Source organism: Hypomesus nipponensis, chromosome 13 (genome assembly GCF_054491055.1).
Source record: "Hypomesus nipponensis isolate SF chromosome 13, ASM5449105v1, whole genome shotgun sequence".
Classification (NCBI taxonomy): Eukaryota; Metazoa; Chordata; class Actinopteri; order Osmeriformes; family Osmeridae; genus Hypomesus; species Hypomesus nipponensis.
Window position 1 is genome coordinate 12595410 of NC_140373.1, and position 23245 is coordinate 12618654.

General features: G+C 50.0%; 1 protein-coding gene across 1 annotated transcript; it reads left to right on the forward strand.

The window, feature by feature from the left end:
- Positions 1-563: 563 nt before the first annotated feature.
- myocd (myocardin) lies at positions 564-21274 on the forward strand. The gene is made up of 11 exons (XM_084669464.1): positions 564-771; positions 5255-5320; positions 11978-12162; positions 13059-13160; positions 13457-13821; positions 14088-14250; positions 14504-15055; positions 15417-15926; positions 16055-16198; positions 17273-17330; positions 17610-21274. The coding sequence occupies exons 1-11, from the start codon at positions 717-719 to the stop codon at positions 18206-18208; spliced, it is 2799 nt and encodes a 932-aa protein (XP_084525590.1). The 5' UTR covers positions 564-716; the 3' UTR covers positions 18209-21274.
- Positions 21275-23245: the final 1971 nt, after the last annotated feature.

Genomic DNA, 23245 nt, shown 5'->3' on the forward strand with positions numbered 1-23245 from the left:
CTTGTACCCCTGGGTGGGTGGAGCCACTGGGTCCTCTGGCAGTTGGCCCCTCCCAGACCAGGGGCATATCCCTGTTCTCTGTGTGTCTGCTCCCAGAGCTCTGCTGCATGGGACCAACGCGGGGCTGCCTCCCTGTCGAACACACTCTCTCAGCGCAACCCACTGGGGCCATAGAACCGAGGAAGGGACTGAGAGAGCGGAGGAGAGGGAAAGAGGGAGGGGAAAACCGAGAGAGAAAGAGCAAGAGTGAGAGACACACTGCTGTTAGCTCAGGCACCGGCTTAGACTTGACGCGACAGCTTGTTTTGTTTTTGTTTCGTTTTTTTGGGGGGGGGGTGCATGTTTTTTTCGTTTTTGCCTTCTACTGGTTGATGACACTTCCTTGGCTAGCCCCGGTCTCCTCCTCCTGTCCTAGGAAGTGGCTGGGTCTTTAGAGAGAGAGAGAGAGAGAGAGAGAGAGATAGACAGAGAGACAGAGAGACAGAGAGAGAGAGAGAGAGAGAGAGAGAGAGAGAGAGAGGGAGAGAGAGAGAGAGAGAGAGAGAGAGAGAGAGAGGAGAAAGAGAGAGAGAGGGAGAGAGAGTCCCTCACGGTGCGTGGTCCAGGTTGTTTTTGTTCCTTCTTAGTTTTTTTTGCCGTCATCGTGTTTTTGTTGTTGTTGTGTATATATATTTCGTTGGACCCCATCTGAACGCTGGAACCGTACACAGACCGCCATGACTCTCCTGGGTTCTGAACACTCCGTTCTCATACGCAGCAAGTTCAGATCAGGTAAGACCTGCTGCTGCCCTCCATCCACACACACACACACCGCCTGGGCTTGTCAGAATACTGGGGCTTGTCCCTGTGAGAGGCAAAGGGTAGGATCACTGTGACTTGGCGAGTCAGAATACTGGAGCTTGTCCCTGTTAGAGGCAAAGGGTAGGATCACTGTGACTTGGCGAGTCAGAATACTGGGGCTTGTCCCTGTTAGAGGCAAAGGGTAGGATCACTGTGACTTGGCGAGTCAGAATACTGGGGCTTGTCCCTGTTAGAGGCAAAGGGTAGGATCACTGTGACTTGGCGAGTCAGAATACTGGGGCTTGTCCCTCTGAGAGGCAAAGGGCAGGAATCGCTGTCATCGTGCTTGTTAGTATTAGAGGCATCCGGAGGTAAGATCGTCAGTGTGTACGTTGAGATCCGGTCAGCTGGGATCCTGGTGCCTGATTGGAGGATTGTCCCTGTATACGTTGGACTCAGACAGCTGTCGTGCTGAAGCCGACAGACGTCCCCGTCCCTGCTCTGCGCGCTGCATGTGTGCGTCGGGTCGCAGAGAGACACGTCTCTCTTCATGTCTCCTGCTGCAGCCCGAGTCTGTGTTTGGGGCTAATCCCAGCGTGGCAGCCTGGAGAGGCCAGGTGCAGGACACACACACACACCCTCCCTCCCCACCAGCCCTGGCTTCGGGGGGACAGGTGGGGTTCGTTCAGTGCCGGCGTCGGACGGAGCGTGGAGGTCAGAGACCCCCGGCTGTCCCCCAGCCGGGGGCTGGGGCCGGGGGGCTGGGGGTGGGGGTGGTGGGGGGTTTGTGAGCCCTGGGAGGGCGCTAGGAGAGCAGGCTGTGTTTGATGTTGGCCTGGGGGTGAGACTGGTGGAGGGGCGCGGGGTGGCGGGTCTGCACATACACAGACATGCACAGACGTGTACACACCAACAAACAGAGATGCGTGCACACACACGCACACACACACACACACGCACATGGGGCCTGTGCACTTGTCGTCCCTGCCCCTGGTGTGGTGTGACCTGTTGCTCCTGAGGAGGAACATAGAGATGTTCTCACACCCAGCTTCCCCTACTGCTGATAACCTCCTCAGGGGTTATCCTGAACAGAGCTGTGTGTGTGTGTGTGTGTGTGTGTGTGGAGGGTGTGTGTAGAGGGAGGGTGTGCGTGGGTATTTGTTTGTGTGTGCGTCTGTGTTTGCGTCTGTGTATAAGTGCATGTGCGGTGCCTGTGAGTGTGTGTGACTGGGTACGTCTGACCTTACCTTCCTGTGTGTAAGAACTGCACGGACTACAGTGATCTGAACTCCCCTAACGCACAGCAGCTGTTCAGGCTTTCTGTCCCCCCCCTCTCTCTCTCTCTCTCTCTCTCTCTCTCTCTCTCTCTCTCTCTCTCTCTCTCTCTCTCTCTCTCTCTCTCTCTCTCTCTCTCTCTCTCTCTCTCTCTCTCTCTCTCTCTCTCTCTCTCCCTCTCTCTCTCATCTATATCGTTTACCCTCCTCCCTCCCTACCTCCATATCTTTCTTCACATCTTTGTTTCTCTCTGTCACCCTTTTTTCCCTTCCTCACTCTCTCTCTCTTTCCTACCCTCTCTCGCTCTCTCTCACTCTTATTTTTTGCACCTTCCCTCCCTCAACTCTCTCCCCCTCTCTCTCTCATTCTTCTCCATATTCCAGTACCATATCTCACATATATCGTTTGTACGATCGCGTCTGGGCCGTACGACGGGACAGCGGCGCGCCTCTTAACTGCAGCTCTCCAGCCTGTAGTCTGAGCAACACTGCCATCTCTCTGAGGGCCGTGAGAGTGACTGCACCCAGGAGCCAGCTCCCTGTCTGGGACTCCCAGCTCCCTGCTCCCTGTCTGGGACTCCCAGCTCCAGCCAGGGCTGGCTGGTGTGGGCCTCACCCTCCACCACCCAGCCCAGAGGGTTATGCCGCTGAGCCCACGTCCGTGTGAACAAGGAAGTCGACCACAAAACGTGAACAGGCTCAGCTGAGCTGTTACAATATTTATCCCTCTCTCTCTCTTTCTCTCTACCAGTCTCTCCCTCTCTTTCTCTCTACCACTCTGTCTCCCTCTCTCTCTCTCTCTCTCTCTTGTTCTCTCCCTCCCCCTCTCTCACTCCCCTTCTCTGTGTCCCTCAATCTCTCTCTCCCTCCATGGTAATTGCTTACCAGCAATCGCAGGGTAAATTAGCCGTTTCCTCTGCGTTGTTTAGACCAGGGACAGGGTGGGAAACAGCCCTGGAGCTCTGGGGAGGCCCGTCGAGCTGAGAGGTTGACAGCCAATCACCGAACAGCACTGGAGCCCTGTGCGATTTAGAGCCAATCCCAGAACAGCACGGGAGCTTGGAAAAGCCAGTAACCAATCACAGGCCAGCAGAGCCAGGTGGACTAATGTACCACTCAGAGTTGGGGACCGGTTTGGCACTGGTTTGAACCTCGACCCGTAGTGTGGATAACTGAGCCCAGATGGAGAGCAGAGCGGTCGGACGTCTCTAGAACTAGCCTGGTGGATGCGGAGCTGGATCTTGTGTTTTCGTTTGAACTTTGCCAGACGACCACCAGTCTGTGTAACAAGTTCTGGGGCACTTGTTTGGCTACGGGGGCAGGCGGGCAGGAGTGAAACGCGTCACTGTGCGAACAGTCCAACACCAGATGTTACTCTCAGTTTTAAGGCTGGCTGGTTTCTGGAGAGATAAAAGAAGGGATAGAATATGAAGCTGTGGGAACCGGAGAATCACTCCTGTAGCTGCCGGTGCAGATACATCTCAGTGTCTGCTCCCTGTGTAAGTGTGTGTGAGCGTGTACGTGTGTTTGTGTATTGTAAGCCTGTAGGTATGTGTGCGTGTTTGTATGTGCGTGTGCGTGTAGCTGTGCGCGGGTGTGTGTTTGAGAGTGTGTGTGTATGTGCGTGTATGCTTGAGTTTGTGTATGTTTGCGTGAGTGTGTGTGTGTGTGTTTGTACTGTATGCACGTGTGTGCTGCAGTGACTGTGGGTGTGTGTGTGTGTGTGCATGTGCGTGTGTGTTTGTTTATGCGTGTATGTGTGTGTATGTGTTCAGGGTGATCGTGCAGAGCCAGATGCCAGCGCTGGAAGCAGGATAGAAGTGTAAATCAGCTCATCGCGAGCTACAGTACTCCACACCTTCCAAGAACCACCATGGACAGGCTGTGGAGGGATACCATCCATTATCTGTGCGTCACAGAAAGAGAGGGAGAGAGAGAGAGGGAGCGTAAAACCGAGAGAGAGAGAGAGAGAGAGAGAGAGAGAGAGAGAGAGAGAGAGAAATAGTAGAAAAAGAAAGAACGAAAGAGAGGGGGACCCTAGGTGGAGAGGGAGGCCTCTATCTCTCAGATGTCAGAGCTGGAGGAGCGAGGCTGTAGTCTGATCTGCTCCGTACACCTCTCAGCTGTGACCTCTGACCTCTAGGCCTCTCATAACCCCAACCACATAACCCCCCTCTCCATCTCTCTCTTAGGCTTCAGTTTCGCAGAAAACTACCTTTTACACACTGTTATCTGCAAAAAGAAGAGTGTTTCCTACTGGACACAAAGTTTCCATCAGATGTGTATATGTGTGTGTGTGTGGCAGTGTGTGTGCGCGTTTGTGTTTGTCATCTGAGGCACGGGCCAGAGTGCTTATACTCCGGGCTGCAAAGCAACCACAGCTCACCTACCAGGCCAAGTGCACGGTCTCCTTATCTGTAGACGTATCCAAGTCCGTGTCTCCGTCGGTAATAAGTGTGCGAGATGAGAACATCATGAAAGCCGTGTGGCCACTCATGTCCTGCCTCGAGGATTCAGAGGAGCCTGGCCTTGTCCGGAGGACTGACCAGCTGACCGCCATGGAACCAATGAAACGATAGGACGCTGAGAAGGGTCGAACATAACATACCTCTGTGTCAGACACACACACACACTCATGCACAGACACACACACACACACACGTCTCACACACACATTTTTACACACCGACATGGGGTAAGTACTTGTTTATGACCCCCACACGCCCACCTAGACAGCCACACACACAGAGACACACACACACACACACACACGGACCACACAGTGCTGGGCAGTTCTGTTTAAAGGCCAGGAGCTGTGTTTATCCTACAGTCTGTTCACAGAAATATTTGCGAGCAAGTGGCTTCGTCCCAATCTCTGCGTGTGTATACCGTGTGCCCGCGCGCGCGCGTGCGTATGTATACGCGCGCGAGAGCGCGAAGGCGTGCGCGCGTCCGTCTCCAGACACGGCCCTCTGTGCGTGAGAGCAGGCTGGTCAGCGTGACGTCCACGTGTCGCCTCATACTCATGACCTCCCACTGCTAGACACCCTGCCAGTCACTGTTGCTGACGTGAGCTGAACTCTCGGTCTCTCCCTGTCTCTCTCTCTCTCTCTCCCTGTCTCCCTCCCTCCCTCCCTCGTCTCCTGTCCCTCATCCCTTCCTCCTCGTCCCTGCCCTCGCCTCGGCCCCTCATCCTCCAGTCCTGCAGCTCAGACTCCAGCAGAGGCGGACGAGGGAGCAGCTCGCCGGACAGGGCCTCATGCCTCGTGAGTAGCCCTCTCGGCACCGCGCGCAACCACACACACACACACACACACACACGCGCGCGCGTTGTACGTTTGCACGCACGTGCACACACGCAAATGTACGTGTTGACGCACACACACATTTACACCTTAACACACGCGCACACACATTTACACCTTAACACGCACACATTTACACCTTAACACACGCGCACACACATTTACACCTTAACACGCACACATTTACACTTTAACACGCACACATTTATACCTTAACATGCACACACACACATTTACACCTTAACACGCACACATTTACACCTTAACACACACACACACACATTTACACCTTAACACGCACACACATTTACGCCTTAACATGCACACACATTTACACCTTAACACACACACATTTACACCTTAACACACACACACATTTACACCTTAACACGCACACACACACACACATTTACACCTTAACACGCACACACATTTACACCTTAACACACACACAGAGGCACATTTGCAAGTTGACAGACACACACATTTATCCGTTAACATGCACGCTCCCAAAGGCACACACACACACACACGCACATACGGACACATATACGTGCGTCGACACACATACACGGACTGAGAGCCCCATATACACGCACATGCACTCTCTCACACACACTCATATGCACACGTGAGCACACACATTTGCACGCGCGCACACACTAACCCGTTGGCATGCGCACACTTCCATTTGCACTGGTGCATAAAGACCCTGGCACGCACACACACACCCTTCAGTGTGACAGGTGGAGCGCAGTAAGTATACCAGAAGCACAGAGAGGGGGAGGCGAGAAAGAGAGAGAGACAAAGAGAAAGAGGAAGGAGAGAGAGAGATCTGTCAGGGCTGGAGCAGGATTTGGTACACTCCCACGAGCCTGTGTTCTTATCTCCTGATAAAATAATAACCAGAGACTTTTCTGACACCTCTACACACGCATACGCATGCACACACCTACACACACTCACACACTCACACACACACTCACACACACACACAAGGACACAGTTAGAAGCACCTGTTGTGAGGACTGACAGAGTATGTTTTGCGATGTTTCCAGGGTTCGTGTGTGAGGGCGAGAGGTCATGAAAACAAACATGTGTCAGCAGTATTTACTGATCTTACCGGCAGTGAAATACGAGCTCCAGGACTCTAGGACTGTGTCTGTTTCTGTTTTCAGAATACTGCCTAGATACACGTGCCATCTCCACCCCACTGTCTAGTGAGTTTGATAAAGAAGCATTAACAGAGCTCCTTTAATCAGTCGTCGAGCAGTCATGTTAGGACATGTCCCATGTTGTTCCCTGGGACAGTTGGACGTTTGAAAGTGTGTACAGTCATCTGTCTGGGTCCCCAACAACGTACAGACAGAGTTGGCACTCTGACTGGCTGGCTGTGAAATGGGGCTTGCTGGGGGAGGCGGGGTCTGGGGGTGAGGGGCTTGTAGGACGCTATCTCTGGCCCTGTTTGCTGTTTCTCTGCGGCTCCAGAGAGCAGATAATCTAACTGCTGGTAAGTGTGCGGGGGAAAGGAATCCAGAAGCCCGACTCGACACTATCAGTTACTAGAAGTCTGCCGGAGATAAAGGGGCACGGGCGCACGGGATTGGCCAGCGGGCCAAAAGCTCTTTTAAAAGGAATTTTTCGATTGGTTGTTTATCTCTGGATTGTAGGAGAGAGGTTGGCGTGCGCAGATGGGAGAGGGTTTTGAAGATTTTATTCTGAGTGGTGTTTATGAGTGTACACACACACTCCCACACACACCTGCACACACATGCTGACACCCATCAAACAAAGCCATGTCTTGAGCAGGACAGAATCGTTCCTGCTCTAGTTAACCCGCACGACAGAACAGGAGTCGTTCACATTGCTGTGACAATCATGAGAAACGTGACCATTTACTCACTCCAAACAACCTTACATTGACATTTAGTCATTTAGCAGACGCTCTTATCCAGAGCGACTTACAGTAAATACAGGAACATTCCCCCCGAGGCAAGTAGGGTGAAGTGCCTTGCCCAAAGACACAACGTCATTTGGAACAGCCAGGAATCGATCCGGCAACCTTCTGATTAACAGCCCGACTCCCTAACCGCTCAGCCATCTGACTCCCCTGACCTGCAATGGCTCTTCATGCTCATGCTCACATTGATATTATATAAATGTAGAGCTCATTATTCGACGCAAGCTGAGGTCTGCGTGGAATGTGGGCAAGCGAGCGGTCTACATTTGCGTGCTTGCGATGTACCTTGTTGAACGCTGTTTTGTCTTTGGTTTAGTCGTCGCCTCAAAAGGAACCCCCCCCCCGCCCTTGAAAAATGAGATGCCACATCTCAAGGGGATCTCCTGTCAATCGTTCATTCCTCAAGGACATGAACCTGGGAGGAACAGTGCTACTGATCTCCACACGACACACACACACACACATGCAGTACCACATCACCACTATACCACATCACCAGTATACCACATCACCACTATACCACATCACCAGTATACCACATCACCAGTATACCACATCACCACTATACCACATCACCAGTATACCACATCACCACTATACCACATCACCACTATACCACATCACCAGTATACCACATCACCACTATACCACATCACCAGTATACCACATCACCACTATACCACATCACCAGTATACCACATCACCACTATACCACATCACCAGTATACCACATCACCAGTATACCACATCACCAGTATATAACATCACCAGTACCACATCACCAGTATACCACATCACCACTATACCACATCACCAGTATACCACATCACCAGTATACCACATCACCAGTATATAACATCACCAGTACCACATCACCAGTACCACATCACCAGTATACCACATCACCAGTATATAACATCACCAGTACCACATCACCAGTATACCACATCACCAGTATACCACATCACCAGTATACCACATCACCAGTATACCACATCACCAGTATACCACCTCACCAGCAGAGGGCCGCTGCAGCCCTGGACGTGGAGTTTGGGCGCCGGCCATGATGGAGGTTTCTGTGTATACGGCGCTGGGGTGGAACATCTGGTGTTCATTAGGCTGAGAGCAGCTCTCCTCTCGGGGCTGGCTGGCGTGTGGTCTGGGGGTGAGGCGCGCTGTCCGGCCGCCTGCTTGCGTCTGGCGCAACCGCTTACACGCGCTCTCTCGTGCGCGCTCACACACACACACACACAGTTAGACACACTCACACAGGCACACACTCATACACACCCTCTCACACACATAGTAATACACTCCATAACTTACGCACATTCACACGCCATTATAAACTTTGTCACACACACTCGTACATACATATACAGGTACACGTACATGTTTGATGTTTTTTGTTCTGTCTGCAGTCGCTCAGTTATTGGCCCGTGGGTGGGGTTCTGGTCTCCTCGAATCCCTGTGTCAGGTGTGTAGAGACCTGAGATAGGGGCTCCAGTCCATTCCTTCCGTCTGTCGTTCCTTTCTCCTGTCCTTCCATCCTTCCTTTCCCCCCCATAACCCCTTCCCTGCGTTTGTATTGTGTGGAACGTCTCCCACGGTCTACTCCAGAACGGGCGTTCTTCACCCTTCGCCTGGTTTCGGGGGCGCCGTGTGGACACAACGTTGGTCCCTGGCGCTAGCCTCTTCTCATCATCACGTTCGCGTTGAAACGATGACTGCCGGGGACATCCAGCCGTCACATCCGCGCAGGGGCACCAGCCCTCTAGAGGGCGACACTCCCCCTAGAGCACCTAGCACTAATCTTCTTCTACACTGGGCTCCACCTGCGGTGATCAACACTTCCTGTTTAAGCACTGGGTGTCCTTCCCTCTTCACTCTGTCGTGAAGTTTTGACGTAAGTGCGCCTTCCGTTCATGTCTTAGTCGTGTGCCTCTACCCTGAAGGGGATAGCTATTTCGTTTTGGATTGTACCTTTGTTTATGGATGACCTTTTGTTGGACTGAACCATCCTACCGAGGAGTACCCCTTTGTTAAAGTTTGAATAAACCATTTGTGTTGCACCTGATCTGCTCTCCGCATGTGTGCCTGAAAACCCCGGCCCGATACCAGCGACTTCCACATGGTGTGTCACCTGATGCTTCTCCGATGTGGCCTACCAAATGTCATTCCATCCGCCCGATTTCACCCGTGAAGCATTTCACCCAAAAGAGTAAACAGAAGCTGTGTCGCTAGTTAGTAAACCGCACCAGGCTAATGACGCCAGACCTGGCTTCCAATCCCGCTCTCCGCAAGTTGTTTAGTCAGAGATCAGCTCTCCAGCCAACGCAGGGCTTCTCCTACGAATACGTACAAATAACGTGTTCATTTAGTAGAAGCTTTCATGTAAAGCAATGTACAGTGAAGGATTTGAACCCGTGGCATCTCAATCAGCAGTCGAACGCACCCACCACTGAGCTAAACCAGTAGCTGGTTATTTATACAGGATTAACGGGGGGAGGGAGGGGGGGGGGAGGGAGGGAGTCAGTCAGTCTCACCCCCACCAGACATCTCCACTTACTCCAGAGCTCTCTTTAGTTATTGTTACAGTACTGGGGTGTCTGGCCACAGGAGATGAGGAGATTATGAATTGTCTGGAGTTCTCCAGAGTAGAGGAGATGAGGAGGATTCTAAAGTTCTCCAGAGTGCAGGGGAGAGGAGGAGGATTCTAGAGTTCTCCAGAGTAGAGGAGATGAGGAGGATTCTAGAGTTCTCCAGAGTGTAGGGGAGAGGAGGAGGATTCTAGAGTTATCCAGAGTCCAGGAGATGAGTGTTCGAACTCTGCCTGGACCCTGTTGCAATGTCAGCTGAGGAAACGTTCGAACTGAGTCGCAGGAAATGCATCGTCCGTAGGAAACCCTCTTTCAAGATGCGACTCCTCCACGGCTTCGATTTAAGGATCCCTCAAGTATGACAATCTGTCCCTGGCTGTCACTGCAGTGCTTGACTCTGCATGTGTAACCTCTTAATCACCACGCCCTTGTACTCCCCTGCACTGCCTATTCAAGTACGGAGTTCTGGCTACGTGCTTGTCTTGTGTGTCTGTGTGTATGCTTGTGTGTCTGTGTGTACATGCTTGTGTTTCTGTGTACATGCTTGTAAGTCTGTGTACATGTTTGTGGTTTGGTGCGCGCTGTTTTAACGTGTCCCCTCGCGCGTTAGCATGTTGCGCAAGCCCAGCGCTAGGTGACGGGGTCGGGGGTGGGGGGGGGGCGCCTCGCCACTCCTGGAGGAGCGCAGGGAGGAGGACTCTTTTATTGAGACAAGAGGCAGCTGCATTGGGTGTGTGTGTGTGTGGATGTCTGTGTGTGTGTGAGTGTGTATCTGTGCGTGCGTGCGCGTGTTTGTCCTCCCCCATGACCCTACAAAAGGTATTTGATTGGACGAGGTTGTCGCTCGGTGACTGTCACCCTGTGTCACCCCCTTCCCTTACGATCTGTCTCATCCCATAATACTGGGATGATGTGTTCAACCTCCGGTCGTGCTGGAACCCAGCTGGCTCCTGCAGCCCTGCTGTCCACTTCCTGTTGTTCAGGCAGAGGGACTCCGAGTGCCCGGGGGAGGATGTCCAGAGGTCTATTAGCTAACACCGTGCAACTCACGCTGTCCAAGTAGATGCCCTTTCTCTGTGACCAGTGGGTGTGTGTGTGTGTGCCTGTGTGTGTGTTGTTAATGGTGAGATAGATGTATATACTGTACCGTTGTTTACAGAGATAGAGAGGATTAAATAGAGAGAACAAGAAAGACTGTGAAAGTAACAGGTGGGAGGAAATAATACCCATACCAGTGTGCGTGTGTGTGCCTTTGTGTGTGTGTGTGCGTGAGAGTGTGTGTCTGTGTGTGTGTCTGTCTGTGTGTGTGTGTGTGTGTGCGTGCGGGCCTGCTGGTGTGATTGAAACCAGGGTCTGCTCCTGGCAGGTCACATGTCCTGCCAGGTCACATGTTCTGAGTCTAAATGAGAGTCCTTACATCTCTTCCCTCTACACACACCTCCCCTCGCCCATGCAAACGCTCAACCTAACCCACTCACACACACACACACACACACAGACTTACACACAAACACACAAATTCACACCTACATGTATGTGTCCCCTAGATTTCTTGACCCTGTCCCTTCTCTGACCTCAAGTCAGTTAGCCTCGATCCAGATAACGCGGTCACACTTAGCCCGGCCTATCACTACTCTGCTCACTATCGGTCCAGCCAATCGGAGCTGTGCTCACGATGAAGTGGCCGGTGCCAGAGACAGAGTAACACCTTAGGGTTGAGTGTAACACTAGGTGTCAGGGACAGTGTTACAGCGAGGAGGGCAGGGCTTGATGCAGAACCACGTCTCCAGGCTCATGCTCACGTGCTCGGAGCATGCCCAGTCCGGTCTACTTCAGTGTTTTCATAAAACAACACTCCCGACTCCGGCCCTTCACGCCGTACAGCCGCCCCTCTGCCCCTCTGCCGGTGACCGACGTGCTCCCCGACGTCTGAAGGGGAAAGTGGTATAATCTCTCGGTGTCGCTCTCTCCCCTCTTCCTCTCCTTCCCCCGTTTCGCTCCCCCTCTCGCTCCTCCCTCTCCCTCTCTTCCACCCCCCCCCCTCTCTCCTGTCTGTAGTGAACCATGGTAAGTTTCCGAAGCGGGATGACTCCTATGCCTTTGAGGAGGACAGCAGCAGTGACAGCCTGTCGCCGGAGCAACCTCACAGTGACGAGTCCCAGGGCTCCGTGTGCCCCTCCTCCGAGACCATGGGCACCCCCCCCTCCTCCTCCTCCTCACCCGCCCTCACCAGCCCGCGCCAGGTCAGGACCTCTCCTCCTCCCTCCCTCCCTCCCTCCCTCCCTCTCTCTCTCTCTCTCTCTCTCTCTCTCTCTCTCTCTCTCCCTCTCTCTCTCTCTCTGTCTATCTGTCTATGTCTCTCGCTCCCTCTCCAGCTATCTCGGTTTCTCTCTTATACCTCTCTCACTCTTTCTCTCCTTTTCTTTCTCTCCCGCCCCCCCCTCTCTTTTTCTCTCCCTCACTTGTTTCCCTGATGCCTCTTTCACCCTCTCTCCCTCTCTCTCTCTCTCTCTCGCAGTTTCTCCTCCCTCGCCCCTTTTCTCGATTGACCTCTCCCTCTCTCGCAGTCTCTTTCTCTCTTTCCCTCTCTTTCTTTCTCTCTCTCGCTTTCATTCTAACCTCTCTCCTTCAACCCTTACCCTCTGTTCCCTCCTGAGTTCCTGGTTGGGTCAGGTCTAGTCTGCCCTCCTGTGGCCACCCAGAGAACTGTCCCCCCCCCCAGCTGTTCTGGCATCTTATCCCTCACATTCCTACACTGCACACACACACACATACCCCCTCAGCCTGAGAGAAAGCCCTGTTGATGGGTGTAGCTTAGCACTCCCGCTGTCCCCATGACCACCCCCTAGCCCCCACCGCCCACCCCATCACCCCTCGTCTCCATGACTACCCTCCCTACAGGCGCGGTACACCTTGTGGTGCCCCTGACTTCAACCTCAGATATTTGTCTCCATGTCCATATCGAAACAAATATGTCTCATCCATGACAAATGTTATGTAGATGTAATGTATTTAGTAGTTTAGAAATACATGTAGCATAGTCTGTGTAAATGTAAGCGTATGGAAGCAGTACTTAAACTTGTTTTTTTGAATGTATGTGTGTGTGTGTGTGTGTATGTGTGTGTGTGTGTGTGTGCAGGGATGTCAGCCTAGGGACCCCCCTGAGCAGGGCCAGGAGGAGGGGCTTTCAGCGGGGGGCGTCAACAATGGGATGACTCCGCCCACCCCTGCTATCGTCAAGGTATGTGTCCTATCACAGCCTGGCCCTAAACCACCTTGGGCTACACAGATAACATTTGATTTGATTTGAAAGATAGACCGGTCCAGGATGTCCTAGCCAGCTTAATGTATTTATTGTCCAAATGGAACCTTAATAATATCAGACATTTTACGTTTATACTTGCCTAAATAAGCAAGTGTCTTCAGTGGTCTTCAGTGGTCATTAAATAACTTACTTCCATACAAATACATCATTTCCAAAGCCACTTCGTAAACTCTCCCAATCTCTTGCTTCCGTTCCCGCCCATGTCGGAGCAGTCCAAGACGACCTCCGACAAGAACCGCAGCAAGAAACCCAAAGAGGTGAAGCCCAAGGTGAAGAAGCTCAAGTACCACCAGTACATCCCTCCGGACCAGAAGCCCGAGAAGTCTCCGCCCCCCATGGACTCGGCCTACGCCCGCCTGCTGCAGCAGCAGCAGCTGTTCCTCCAGCTGCAGATCCTCAGCCAGCAGAAACACGCTCACGCCACACACTCCGCTCACCACGCGCACTCGCCGCACGGGCACACCACCCCGCACGCGCACCACGCGCACGCCGCGCACACGCACTCCCAGCACGCACACACCCAACGCCAGCCCAGTTTCAGCTACCAGCCCGCCCATCCTCCGGCCCAGGCTCAGAAGTGAGTTGGAGGGTTGTTTTTACTTTCTCACCGTGGTCGCTCGGATGTTATCAATTGAATCTTGAATGAATGAATGAACGTGTGAATTGTTGAGTGAATGTGCGACGGACTGAATCAGTAAACAAATAAAAAATATGTGAACAAAGGATTTAAAGAACCAAGTTCTGAGTAGATGAACAAATGAATGTGAGTCAGTGAATCAATACGTGAACCAAGTCCCTGAAGATGAATCAGTCAATTAACTGAAGCCCCGTCCCCACCTCCAGAGCAGCCAGTGATCAGCTGCCAGCCTGCAGCTCCAGTGTGTTGACCAACACAGGGGGCAGCTCCTCCTCCTCTCCCCCAGTGAAGAGCTCCTATCCTGGGCACGCCAGCCAGGTCTCCCCTGTCAAGCCTGGGCCTCTGCCTGCTAACCTGGACGACCTGAAGGTAGGAGCTAATGCTGGTTAACATAGACGTACCTCAGTGTGGGTACTGCAAGGGGCATAAAGTTTACATATTAGCATTTTATTTATTGTTATTTATTATTATTATTATTTATTATTATTTTATATATTTATTTGCATCTCCTTCTCTCTATCTCTCTCTGTTTACCATTTCCATATCTCTCTCTCATTCATCTATTTCCGCCTCCCTCCTTTCTTCTCTCTCTCTCTTTCTCTCTTTCTCCCCCCCCCCCCAGGTGTCAGAACTCAGACAGCAGCTGCGCGTCCGAGGCATGCCCGTCTCCGGCACCAAGACCGCCCTGATCGAGCGGCTCCGCCCCTTCAAGGACCCGGCCGCCAGCCCCTCCCCCTGCGGCGCCGGCGACATCACCACGGGGACCTTCCCCGTGACCCCCACGGGCTCCCTGTCCTCCTACCAGTCGCCCTCCTCCTCCTCCCTCTCCCAGGGGGGCTACTACCCCTACCCCAGCACCTCCTCCAGCCCGCCCATCTCCCCCGCCTCCTCCGACCTCTCCCTCAGCGGCTCTCTCCCGGACAGCTTCAGCGACGTCCCCATGTCCTCCCCCCCGCAGTTCAACCTCCAGACGTCCCCCGCCAGAGCCGAGGAGGGCGGCCCGGGGGCCCACGGGGGCCCGAGGGGAGGGGAGGGCGGCGGGGGGATGGAGGGATTGCGGGGAGGCCAGGGCGGAGGGGCGGAGGGCCTGGAGGCGGAGAAGGACAAGATGCTGGTGGAGAAGCAGAAGGTGATCGAGGAGCTCACCTGGAAGCTGCACCAGGAGCAGAGACAGGTGGGTGAACGCACTTCCTGTCAGAGTCCTCTGTGGGGTTGTCATGGTGAGGCCGTAGGAAGACGCACAAATGGGGGGCCTCATTCCATTTTTTTTCAATAGTTTCTGGCAACAACAAAAAAGCACACTTTGAATATGGCATATTCATCTTCATCATAATATTTCATCATAATATTTTGAAGGAGACATTTCAGTAGCACTGACAAGACACGTGTTTCCAATTGATACAGTATTATATTCTATAGTATTTACATACTCTCATAATAAAAACCCTCCAGAATGGCGTTGATAAACAGATAGATATGGGAGATATCAAACAGGAAGCTGTGAGCCTGAGTCAGTGTTTCCATTTCCTGTCCAGGTGGAAGAGCTGAAGATGCAGCTCCACAAAAGGAAGCGTTGCTACGGCGCCACCCAGGAGGGTCTCCAGGCAACGGCCCCGCCCCATCACCCCTCCATGCACCTCCAGCCGCCCCAGGGCATGATGGGACAAAACTTCTTTGGTGTGACGGTCAAACAGGAGCCCATGTCCCTCACCTCTAGCTGCCCCATGTCCTCCACCAAGCACCTCAAGACCCCCCCAGAGAACTGCATGGAGGGCCTCGGCCACTGCGGAGCCTCCCTCCCCAGCATGGGAGGCCCTACTGGGGGGGCGCGGTGCCTGGACAGGGCCCCCTCCTCTGGAAGTCCCTCCACCATGTCGGCCTTCCTCAGCCCCCAGTGCTCGCCTCAAGACTCCCCCATTGGCAAGAGCTCCGGCAGCCCCCAGCCCGCGTCCCCCAGCCACCCCTACCTCCTGTCACCTCCGCTGGGCAGGAACGGCTGCAGCCACCCCCTCCCCCAGGTGGGCACCAGGCCCAGGAACATGCAGGTACTGTGGCCCTCAGACACACACAATCACCACACACAATCCCCCCCACACACACACACATTTAGCAAACCGCACCCGTGTGTTGGAACGGAAGCATCAAATGACTTTTTTGCCGTATAACCCGGCAGATTCAGCAGAAGGGTGGTGCTCATCAGGTGAACTGCTCCTACCTGTCCGACCAGCGAGGTCTCCAGTCTGTGTTCCCCAACACAGCTGACGCTGGCCTCAGCCACAGAGGGCCAGCCAAGGCCAAGAACACAGCCATGCAGAAGGTAAGGCTGGGTCGACACGTCTTGCGGGCTTACCCACGCTCTCTCCACCGGATCCGGTTTTTTTTAACATCGTAACCATCGTAACCCGTCTGAATCACCGAGTGACTGGAGATTCGTTCACGTTCACTTAACCACGGTTTCCCGCTCTTCATTAATGTGTTCCTTCTCTCTGACTGCGTGTGAGAGCATCTGTGAGGCGTCGAGTTGTAACTTTCCATTACAACTTGACATACTGTCGAGGTCTACTGCTTCTTCACACGGCCAGCCATGGTGTGACCCCCCCTCCACACCACGCGGTTCACAAACCCGCAAACCTAGTTCTCATCATTTTTTTTTTCTTCTCCCTTTTTTCTCCTCGCTAAATCAGAATACATAGTCATGTCAAGATTCGAAGGGACTCTTCAGACATTCTGGCACAAACACAAAATCCCATATTCCCGTTTTTCGAATCAGTAGGCTAATAAAGTTTTTTTTATTATTATTTTTTTTCATATAGATGACAATATTGCCCTCTCCTCGGTGTGTTGGCCAAAAGTGCCTGGGGTCCCCTACCTTCTGTAGCTCAGATGCTGCTGCATCCATCCTCACACATCCCCCATGCTATGAGGATGCAGTCAAGCAGGTAACCCAAAGGCAGCAGACCATAACTGGCCGACGCTTTTTTTTATTTATTATTATTATTATGATAACAACATATTTGCTAGTTGCAGTCTTTGATAGTGCTGCACTTACTGTCCTCTCTCTCTCTCTCTGTCTCTCTTTTGCTCTCGTTCTGTCGTTCCCCTGCTTGGCATCTTTCTGTCGCACAACACTCGATTCCACCCTCGAGCGAGTCTGAATGGGTGTCTCAAAGCTTGCTGTTGTAATCCTCTACAGTCCGTTTGCAAACAAAATGCTTGCATTAGATAACAATCCGACACATCAAACTCGTCTTAACCGCATCTTGTTTTGGATAGAAGATGACATCATTGGAGCATGATAGGAGACGTTATTGCACTGTAAGAAGACATATATTTTGTAAGCGTGAGAAGGCAGATAGCAGTCTTTTGATAGCAGTCTTGTTCCTTATCTCAGCAGCTGAGCCGGAGCCAGCAGATGGACGAGCTTCTGGATGTGCTCATAGAGAGCGGAGGTGAGTGACCAGATTCAGAATCAGTTGATCTTGAACTGAGACTAACCAGTAAAGGGCTATCGCATCTTGTCATACGCTCTACAGTGCTGAGTTGATGTGGGCTGTGTACAAGCATCTGGCTAGCACGTGTCTTTGAGACGCTAGCATCTGTTAGCAGGAATCCTCCTCAACCTAATTGTTACTCAAATTCCCCTCTTAACGTGGGTATTAAATCGCACTCTTTGCTGTGACCCCCCCCCCCTCTCCCCTCCTTCCCCCCTCCTCCTCCTTCTCTTCAAGAGATGCCAGCTAACGCCAGAGAGGAGCGGTCCTGTGTAACCAAAGTTGTGCCTCACATTACTGTGTCCCCAGGGAGCACCGGCCTCATCCTTCCAAAGTTCCACCGCCTCTACGACCACCAGTCCCCCTCGCACCTCCCTTATGACCACACGTCCGCTCACATGGCGGACAGCCACCTGGAGACCCTGCTCAGCAGCCCCATCGGCCGGGGGGGCGAGGTCGCCCTTCTCAAGATGGCCGCGCAGGAGGCCGGGCAGGAAGACGAAGTGAACGGCGGAGGGGATGGGTACCCCAGCCCCCACCACCACCATCACCCCAACAGCCACGCCCATCAGGACAAGCTGATGGACACGCCCACCCCGCTGTCCCCCATCATCTCCAAGGTGACCCCAGTCACCGAGGCGCAAGGCATGGTGGGAATGACCTTTGCCGAGTCGCCGTGGGAGACCATGGAGTGGCTGGACCTGACCCCGCCTAGCTCAGCGACAGCATTCAGCGTAGCTCCGCCCAACGGCCCCAGCATCTTCAACACAGAGTTCCTGGATGTGACAGACATCAACTTGAACTCAGCCATGGACCTGCACCTGGAGCACTGGTGAATGACTGGCTCCCCACCAGCTAGAGACTGGACAAGCCAGGCAGAGACTGCAGGACGGTATCTAGTGACTAGCTAGCGAGTAGACAGCTAACTATCTGCCAGAGACAACAGGACACAACATAGCTAGCTAGTGAGTACACAGCTAACTAAACTGTTTACTAGCTCCCAGTCAGAGACAGCAAGACATGACATAGCTAGATAGCTTGTAAGATAGCCGACTAGCCAGCAACCATAGACTGGTGAGCAACAAACTATTTCAAAATAGTCAGAGAACACACTGCAGTACACCAGCACCAGGTGTCATTTAGTCTGGATGACTTTTGTTGTAATATAATATGGCATCATGTTAGACCAGTGTTATACCAATGTTGTGACAGTTATGCCAATGAATGTTGTGACCATGTTGTTACAGTGTACTAATGCTGGGAGGATATTGTTATAACGTTATAGTAATGTTGTAACACTGTTATTACAGTGTACCAATGTAGCGTAAAATCCTATGAAGCTGTTACGACAGTAATTATGCAGAATTTACCATTGAACAACAGCAGGATCAAGAGAGCCATACTGTTAAAGGACTAAATGACACCTTAGAATCATCAACATTCAGACAGAAACTATAATTTCTTGGTCATTTTCATTGATAAAATGGTTTCAGTGTGTCAGTCCTACTGGGCACACCATGCAGTCACTTGGTTCCTTTTCACATGATCTGTGTCCTCTTGGATTATGACAAGCACAACTAACCATGCAGTATGAGTGTGGAACCTTTAATGAAGGATGCTCTATGAAGGTCTGGACAACAATTACTTTCAAATGGAATGTCTCTCTTCAAAGATTTTATGCAATTTTAAGTGTTAGGCTAGACTTGAACTCCTATTTTGACAATCAATGTATTGTTTTGGTTGGTGGGTATATGTTTGTATTACTGGAAACAAACAAATGGAATTACAAACAGGATTAGATACCAGAGTGGGCATATGTAAATATCATATTTCTACTGACAGAGACAAGTTTGAAGTCTGCATATTATGTCAGTGGTTTGGGAGATTACATAAGATTGGAGACCATGCAATCCAATGTATTGAGTAGTGTATGGTTTTCTTTGTAAATACAGAAAGTCTCACTTTGCACCTCTAGTATAGTGCACATTGTCACGTTTGCTTGTGCCTAGGTTATATATGCAAGGAAAAAATTTCATTTGTCATTCTGCTCAAGTGTTTTTCTATGCGTTTCTTCTCACTATTATCCAGCACACATATTTACTGAATAGTTACACAAAGGTAGAAATATATTTTTATCTGAAGGAAAAAAAAGTATTTTGTCTTACCACAGTTTTATAAGTTATGAGACTGGTAGAAGGTATTCATCCTTTAACTGTATGAAATAACTCTATGTCAAGTTTGTGCCTTAAAGTCTCGACAAGAGAGCTCTGTTTGGGATTTGTTTTCTATTGTTTTGCCAGCTCTAAAAATGGAGTTGTATTACCTATTCCCCTTAAAAACAACAGCTTGTGTCAGTCACATAAAAGGTCCTTGTGGATGACATGGCTGTAGGAAGCAACCACAGTGCCTTGCTGTGAACAGTCTACCTGTGAACAGTCTACCTGTGAACAGTCTACCTGTGAACAGTCTACCTGTGAACAGTCTACCTGTGAACAGTCTACCTGTGAACAGTCTACCTGTGAACAGTTAGGTCTGTTCACTCTGAAGACCTAAGATCACACCTTTAAGATCACATCTTTAAGACCCTGCAATTAAGATCTTGCCTTTAAGATCACATCTTTAAGACCCTGCAATTAAGATCTTGCCTTTAAGATCACATCTTTAAGACCCTGCAATTAAGATCTTGCCTTTAAGATCACATCTTTAAGACCCTGCAATTAAGATCTTGCCTTTAAGATCACATCTTTAAGACCCTGCAATTAAGATCTTGCCTTTAAGATCACACAAGGACAGAAGTGGCGAGTCAGGACAAGCATAGACCTAAATTTCATCTCGAGTATTTGTGAACGTAATCTATTTTAATATCAAAATGTTTTTTTATTTGATTTTGAAATTTTCACCCATTCTTGATATATTGGATTATATCACTTTTATAGTTATTTATTTTTGCATTTTTTATTTATACATTCTTACATATTTATAATGACATTCCTTATTGACAAAATGGGATTCTATATTTGCCTTAAAAACTCCAATGCTGCCATTCAGATCCAGCGTTTTATTAATAAAATGTATGAAAATCTGCCTCTAAATGTGATTAAAAGTGAAGCAACACTTCACATAGAACTGTTTCCACAATGTTCCATGTAGAACAATAGAAGAATAGAATATCCATTCTTACCAGCACTTGTGAATATCAAAATGTAATATATACAGAGCTTTGATTGTCCTTACTGTGAATACTGCACAGAAAACAACAAAAATGTCTTTTATCAGTGTTTTAAAATAATGGTGCCATTTATAAGAGACCTAATCACCTTTTAAAAGTTGTGGTTGAACTGAGAACTATTTCACTTTTTATTGCAAGTTAATAAAAGTACACAAACCCCACATACAGTAGTGTGTATGGCGTGTCACACCCGCAGTTATTGTATGGTGAAGAAAGGGGACATTAATAAATGTAACACTGTGCTATGGTTTGCATAACCTTCAACACCAAGCATCAAATTACCTCCAGTATCCTTCACATTGACCAAAGAAGGTACATGATTTCCCTAATGTGGTTATCTGAATTGAATTTTATGTTGTACACTTCCCCCCCCAATTGCACTAAACAATGTGTGCTTTAATTATAGTGTTCTTCCCAGAACTACAAATACCATAGTCATCATATCATCTTCAGGGACCATTCAAGTGACAATCCCCTATCACCCTTTGTAGATTCATTCAAGTTTCCTTCTTTTTATTTTCTGATCAAACATGGCACCTGACAGAAAGCTTATTTGTTGCTTGCCCACTGAATAGCAATTCTACGATGTAAAACACCTTGTATTTGTCCTCCCCCTGTATGTTTACTTCCTGTACTGTAGAATAAGACAGCAATAAACTTACACACAATCACACCATGGCAACCTGTCTGTGTCAGATACCAAAAATACAGAGAAGACTGTTTGGATGTTTTTTTACAATGTGAACTTTATTCATTTCTTTATTTATTCAACCCTTGATAAAGATACAATATAATACTCATTGCCCTTAATATGATCATATAGTCGAATATGAACATTCTAATAAATTGCCATTTATACATGTTGATCCTCCTCAAGAGATTATTTTCACCACTTGACAATATTAGCTCCCCACATCCATACACCCAGATTACAACAGATTACAGACCATCCACTTCACAGCACATCACTGTAGACTGCAGGCCTTGACTGTGTGGTGCTGCTTTTAGGCCAAGGCAGAGATGGAAGGAGCCACGTTTACACGTTACTCAGAATCCTCATCATGACAGGTCTGAGCCAGATCAATAGTCTGCATCTCTGCCCTCCCTGTGCGTTGAGCAACAAGTTCTTGAACGTACCACAGATGAATTCAACAATTCTGCAGTGAACACATCCCTGGACCCACACCTGTCAACCCTAACCGGGGTAAACCCTTGCTCCAGACAGACACTGTGCAATGCCAGACACCCGTTTTTCCTTCCCCCTCAATCCCAGGTCGACAGTTTGGTTTAACTAGCTAACTCCAAGTTGTGTTTGTGATGCCTGGCTAACTGCCAGAGCAGTAGCATTGGGCCACCACTGCTGAGATCAAGCAAAATTAAGGGGGTATCTCTGCCAGCCACCTTCAGTCACCTCCTTCCCCATGTCTGAGAGACATCTGACACCCCATGACTTTCACATTAGCCTTAAATGAAACCCGACAAGAAGTCCTGTTCAGACTAATCGAGACACAGTTTGGGTTGTGGTTAAAAGGGATAAGGGAACCTTTCACCTAAGCAAGCTGGAGCTTCATGCTGATTGGCCGTCAGGCATGCTGGACGCGTCGTCGGTCATTATAAATACGTTATCCGAAGGGGGTGAGATGTCAGAGCTGTACAGCAACGTGTCGTATGCGACCAAAGTGAAAAAGGTCAGGCTCATTTCCAGCTTGACTATATGAACAAGTGTTCAGTCGACTGTGGTGAAGACACAGTCTGTAGTGTTGGCAGACATTTTTGATTTTAGTTGTTTTTTCCCCTAGCTGTTTTACCTGCACTTTGGACTCTTGACAACTTCACCAGATCAGAGAATCTCTCGTTGACAACAAGCCCAAACGCCAGAACTTGCTGAGCAGCTGCCTGTAGATTCGATATATACTGTATATACACACGCTGGAGTCGGATCAACCTACAGAGCTGACACCCGGCTTTTTCTTTTTTTATCTGGGAGAGTCCTGGTATTGTCATGACAACATTGAGATTGAACAGCTGTGATGTGAACTGAATATCGCGAAAACCAAGCCACGCCAACAGCATCGACCAACTTTTCTTTTCTGTTTTCTTTTTTTTCTTCTCAGGAAAACAACACTTTTGCATACCCATTCCTATACAATGAGTGAAGGTGCACAACATACATTGTGATTATAGTGCCTTGTTTAGACAGATCTGTCTGCATACATCTGTACAGGTCTTCAACAATGTCGAGGTGAACACACAAATGCATACATACAGTCCACAATGTACAATCAAATGTGCTATCCAAACGACTATTTTGTTCATAATGTCATTTTCAACATTTTATTTGGTATGTTCTGTATTTGTGTACACCAAGTTCAAGTATATATATAAACCGTATATGCACTCTATTCATTTATCTTTCACGTAAAAAATAAAATAAAAAACAAAATGCTGTATTTACTTAACCCTTATTATGCCTTCAAGTTTTGCTCTCTGATGGTGGTATGATGGAAGATAATAGTTACACATCACTGACAAGAAACAGAATCGAAGCAGAACGGGCGTTTTGAACGGGACTGCACAGGTGACGACGATGACGTGGATCCCTTCTTGTTCTTTGGAACACGTCGACGACAAAACGGGTGATTCT

What these genes read in the sequence shown, in the direction of transcription:
- myocd (XM_084669464.1), top strand. Translation starts at nt 717, where the DNA reads ATGACTCTCCTGGGTTCTGAACACTCCGTTCTCATACGCAGCAAGTTC. An exon ending in TGCACCAGGAGCAGAGACAG is followed by an intron (nt 15,056 to 15,416) that starts GTGGGTGAACGC and finishes TTTCCTGTCCAG; the next exon opens with GTGGAAGAGCTGAAGATGCA. An exon ending in TGTGCTCATAGAGAGCGGAG is followed by an intron (nt 17,331 to 17,609) that starts GTGAGTGACCAG and finishes CTTCTCTTCAAG; the next exon opens with AGATGCCAGCTAACGCCAGA.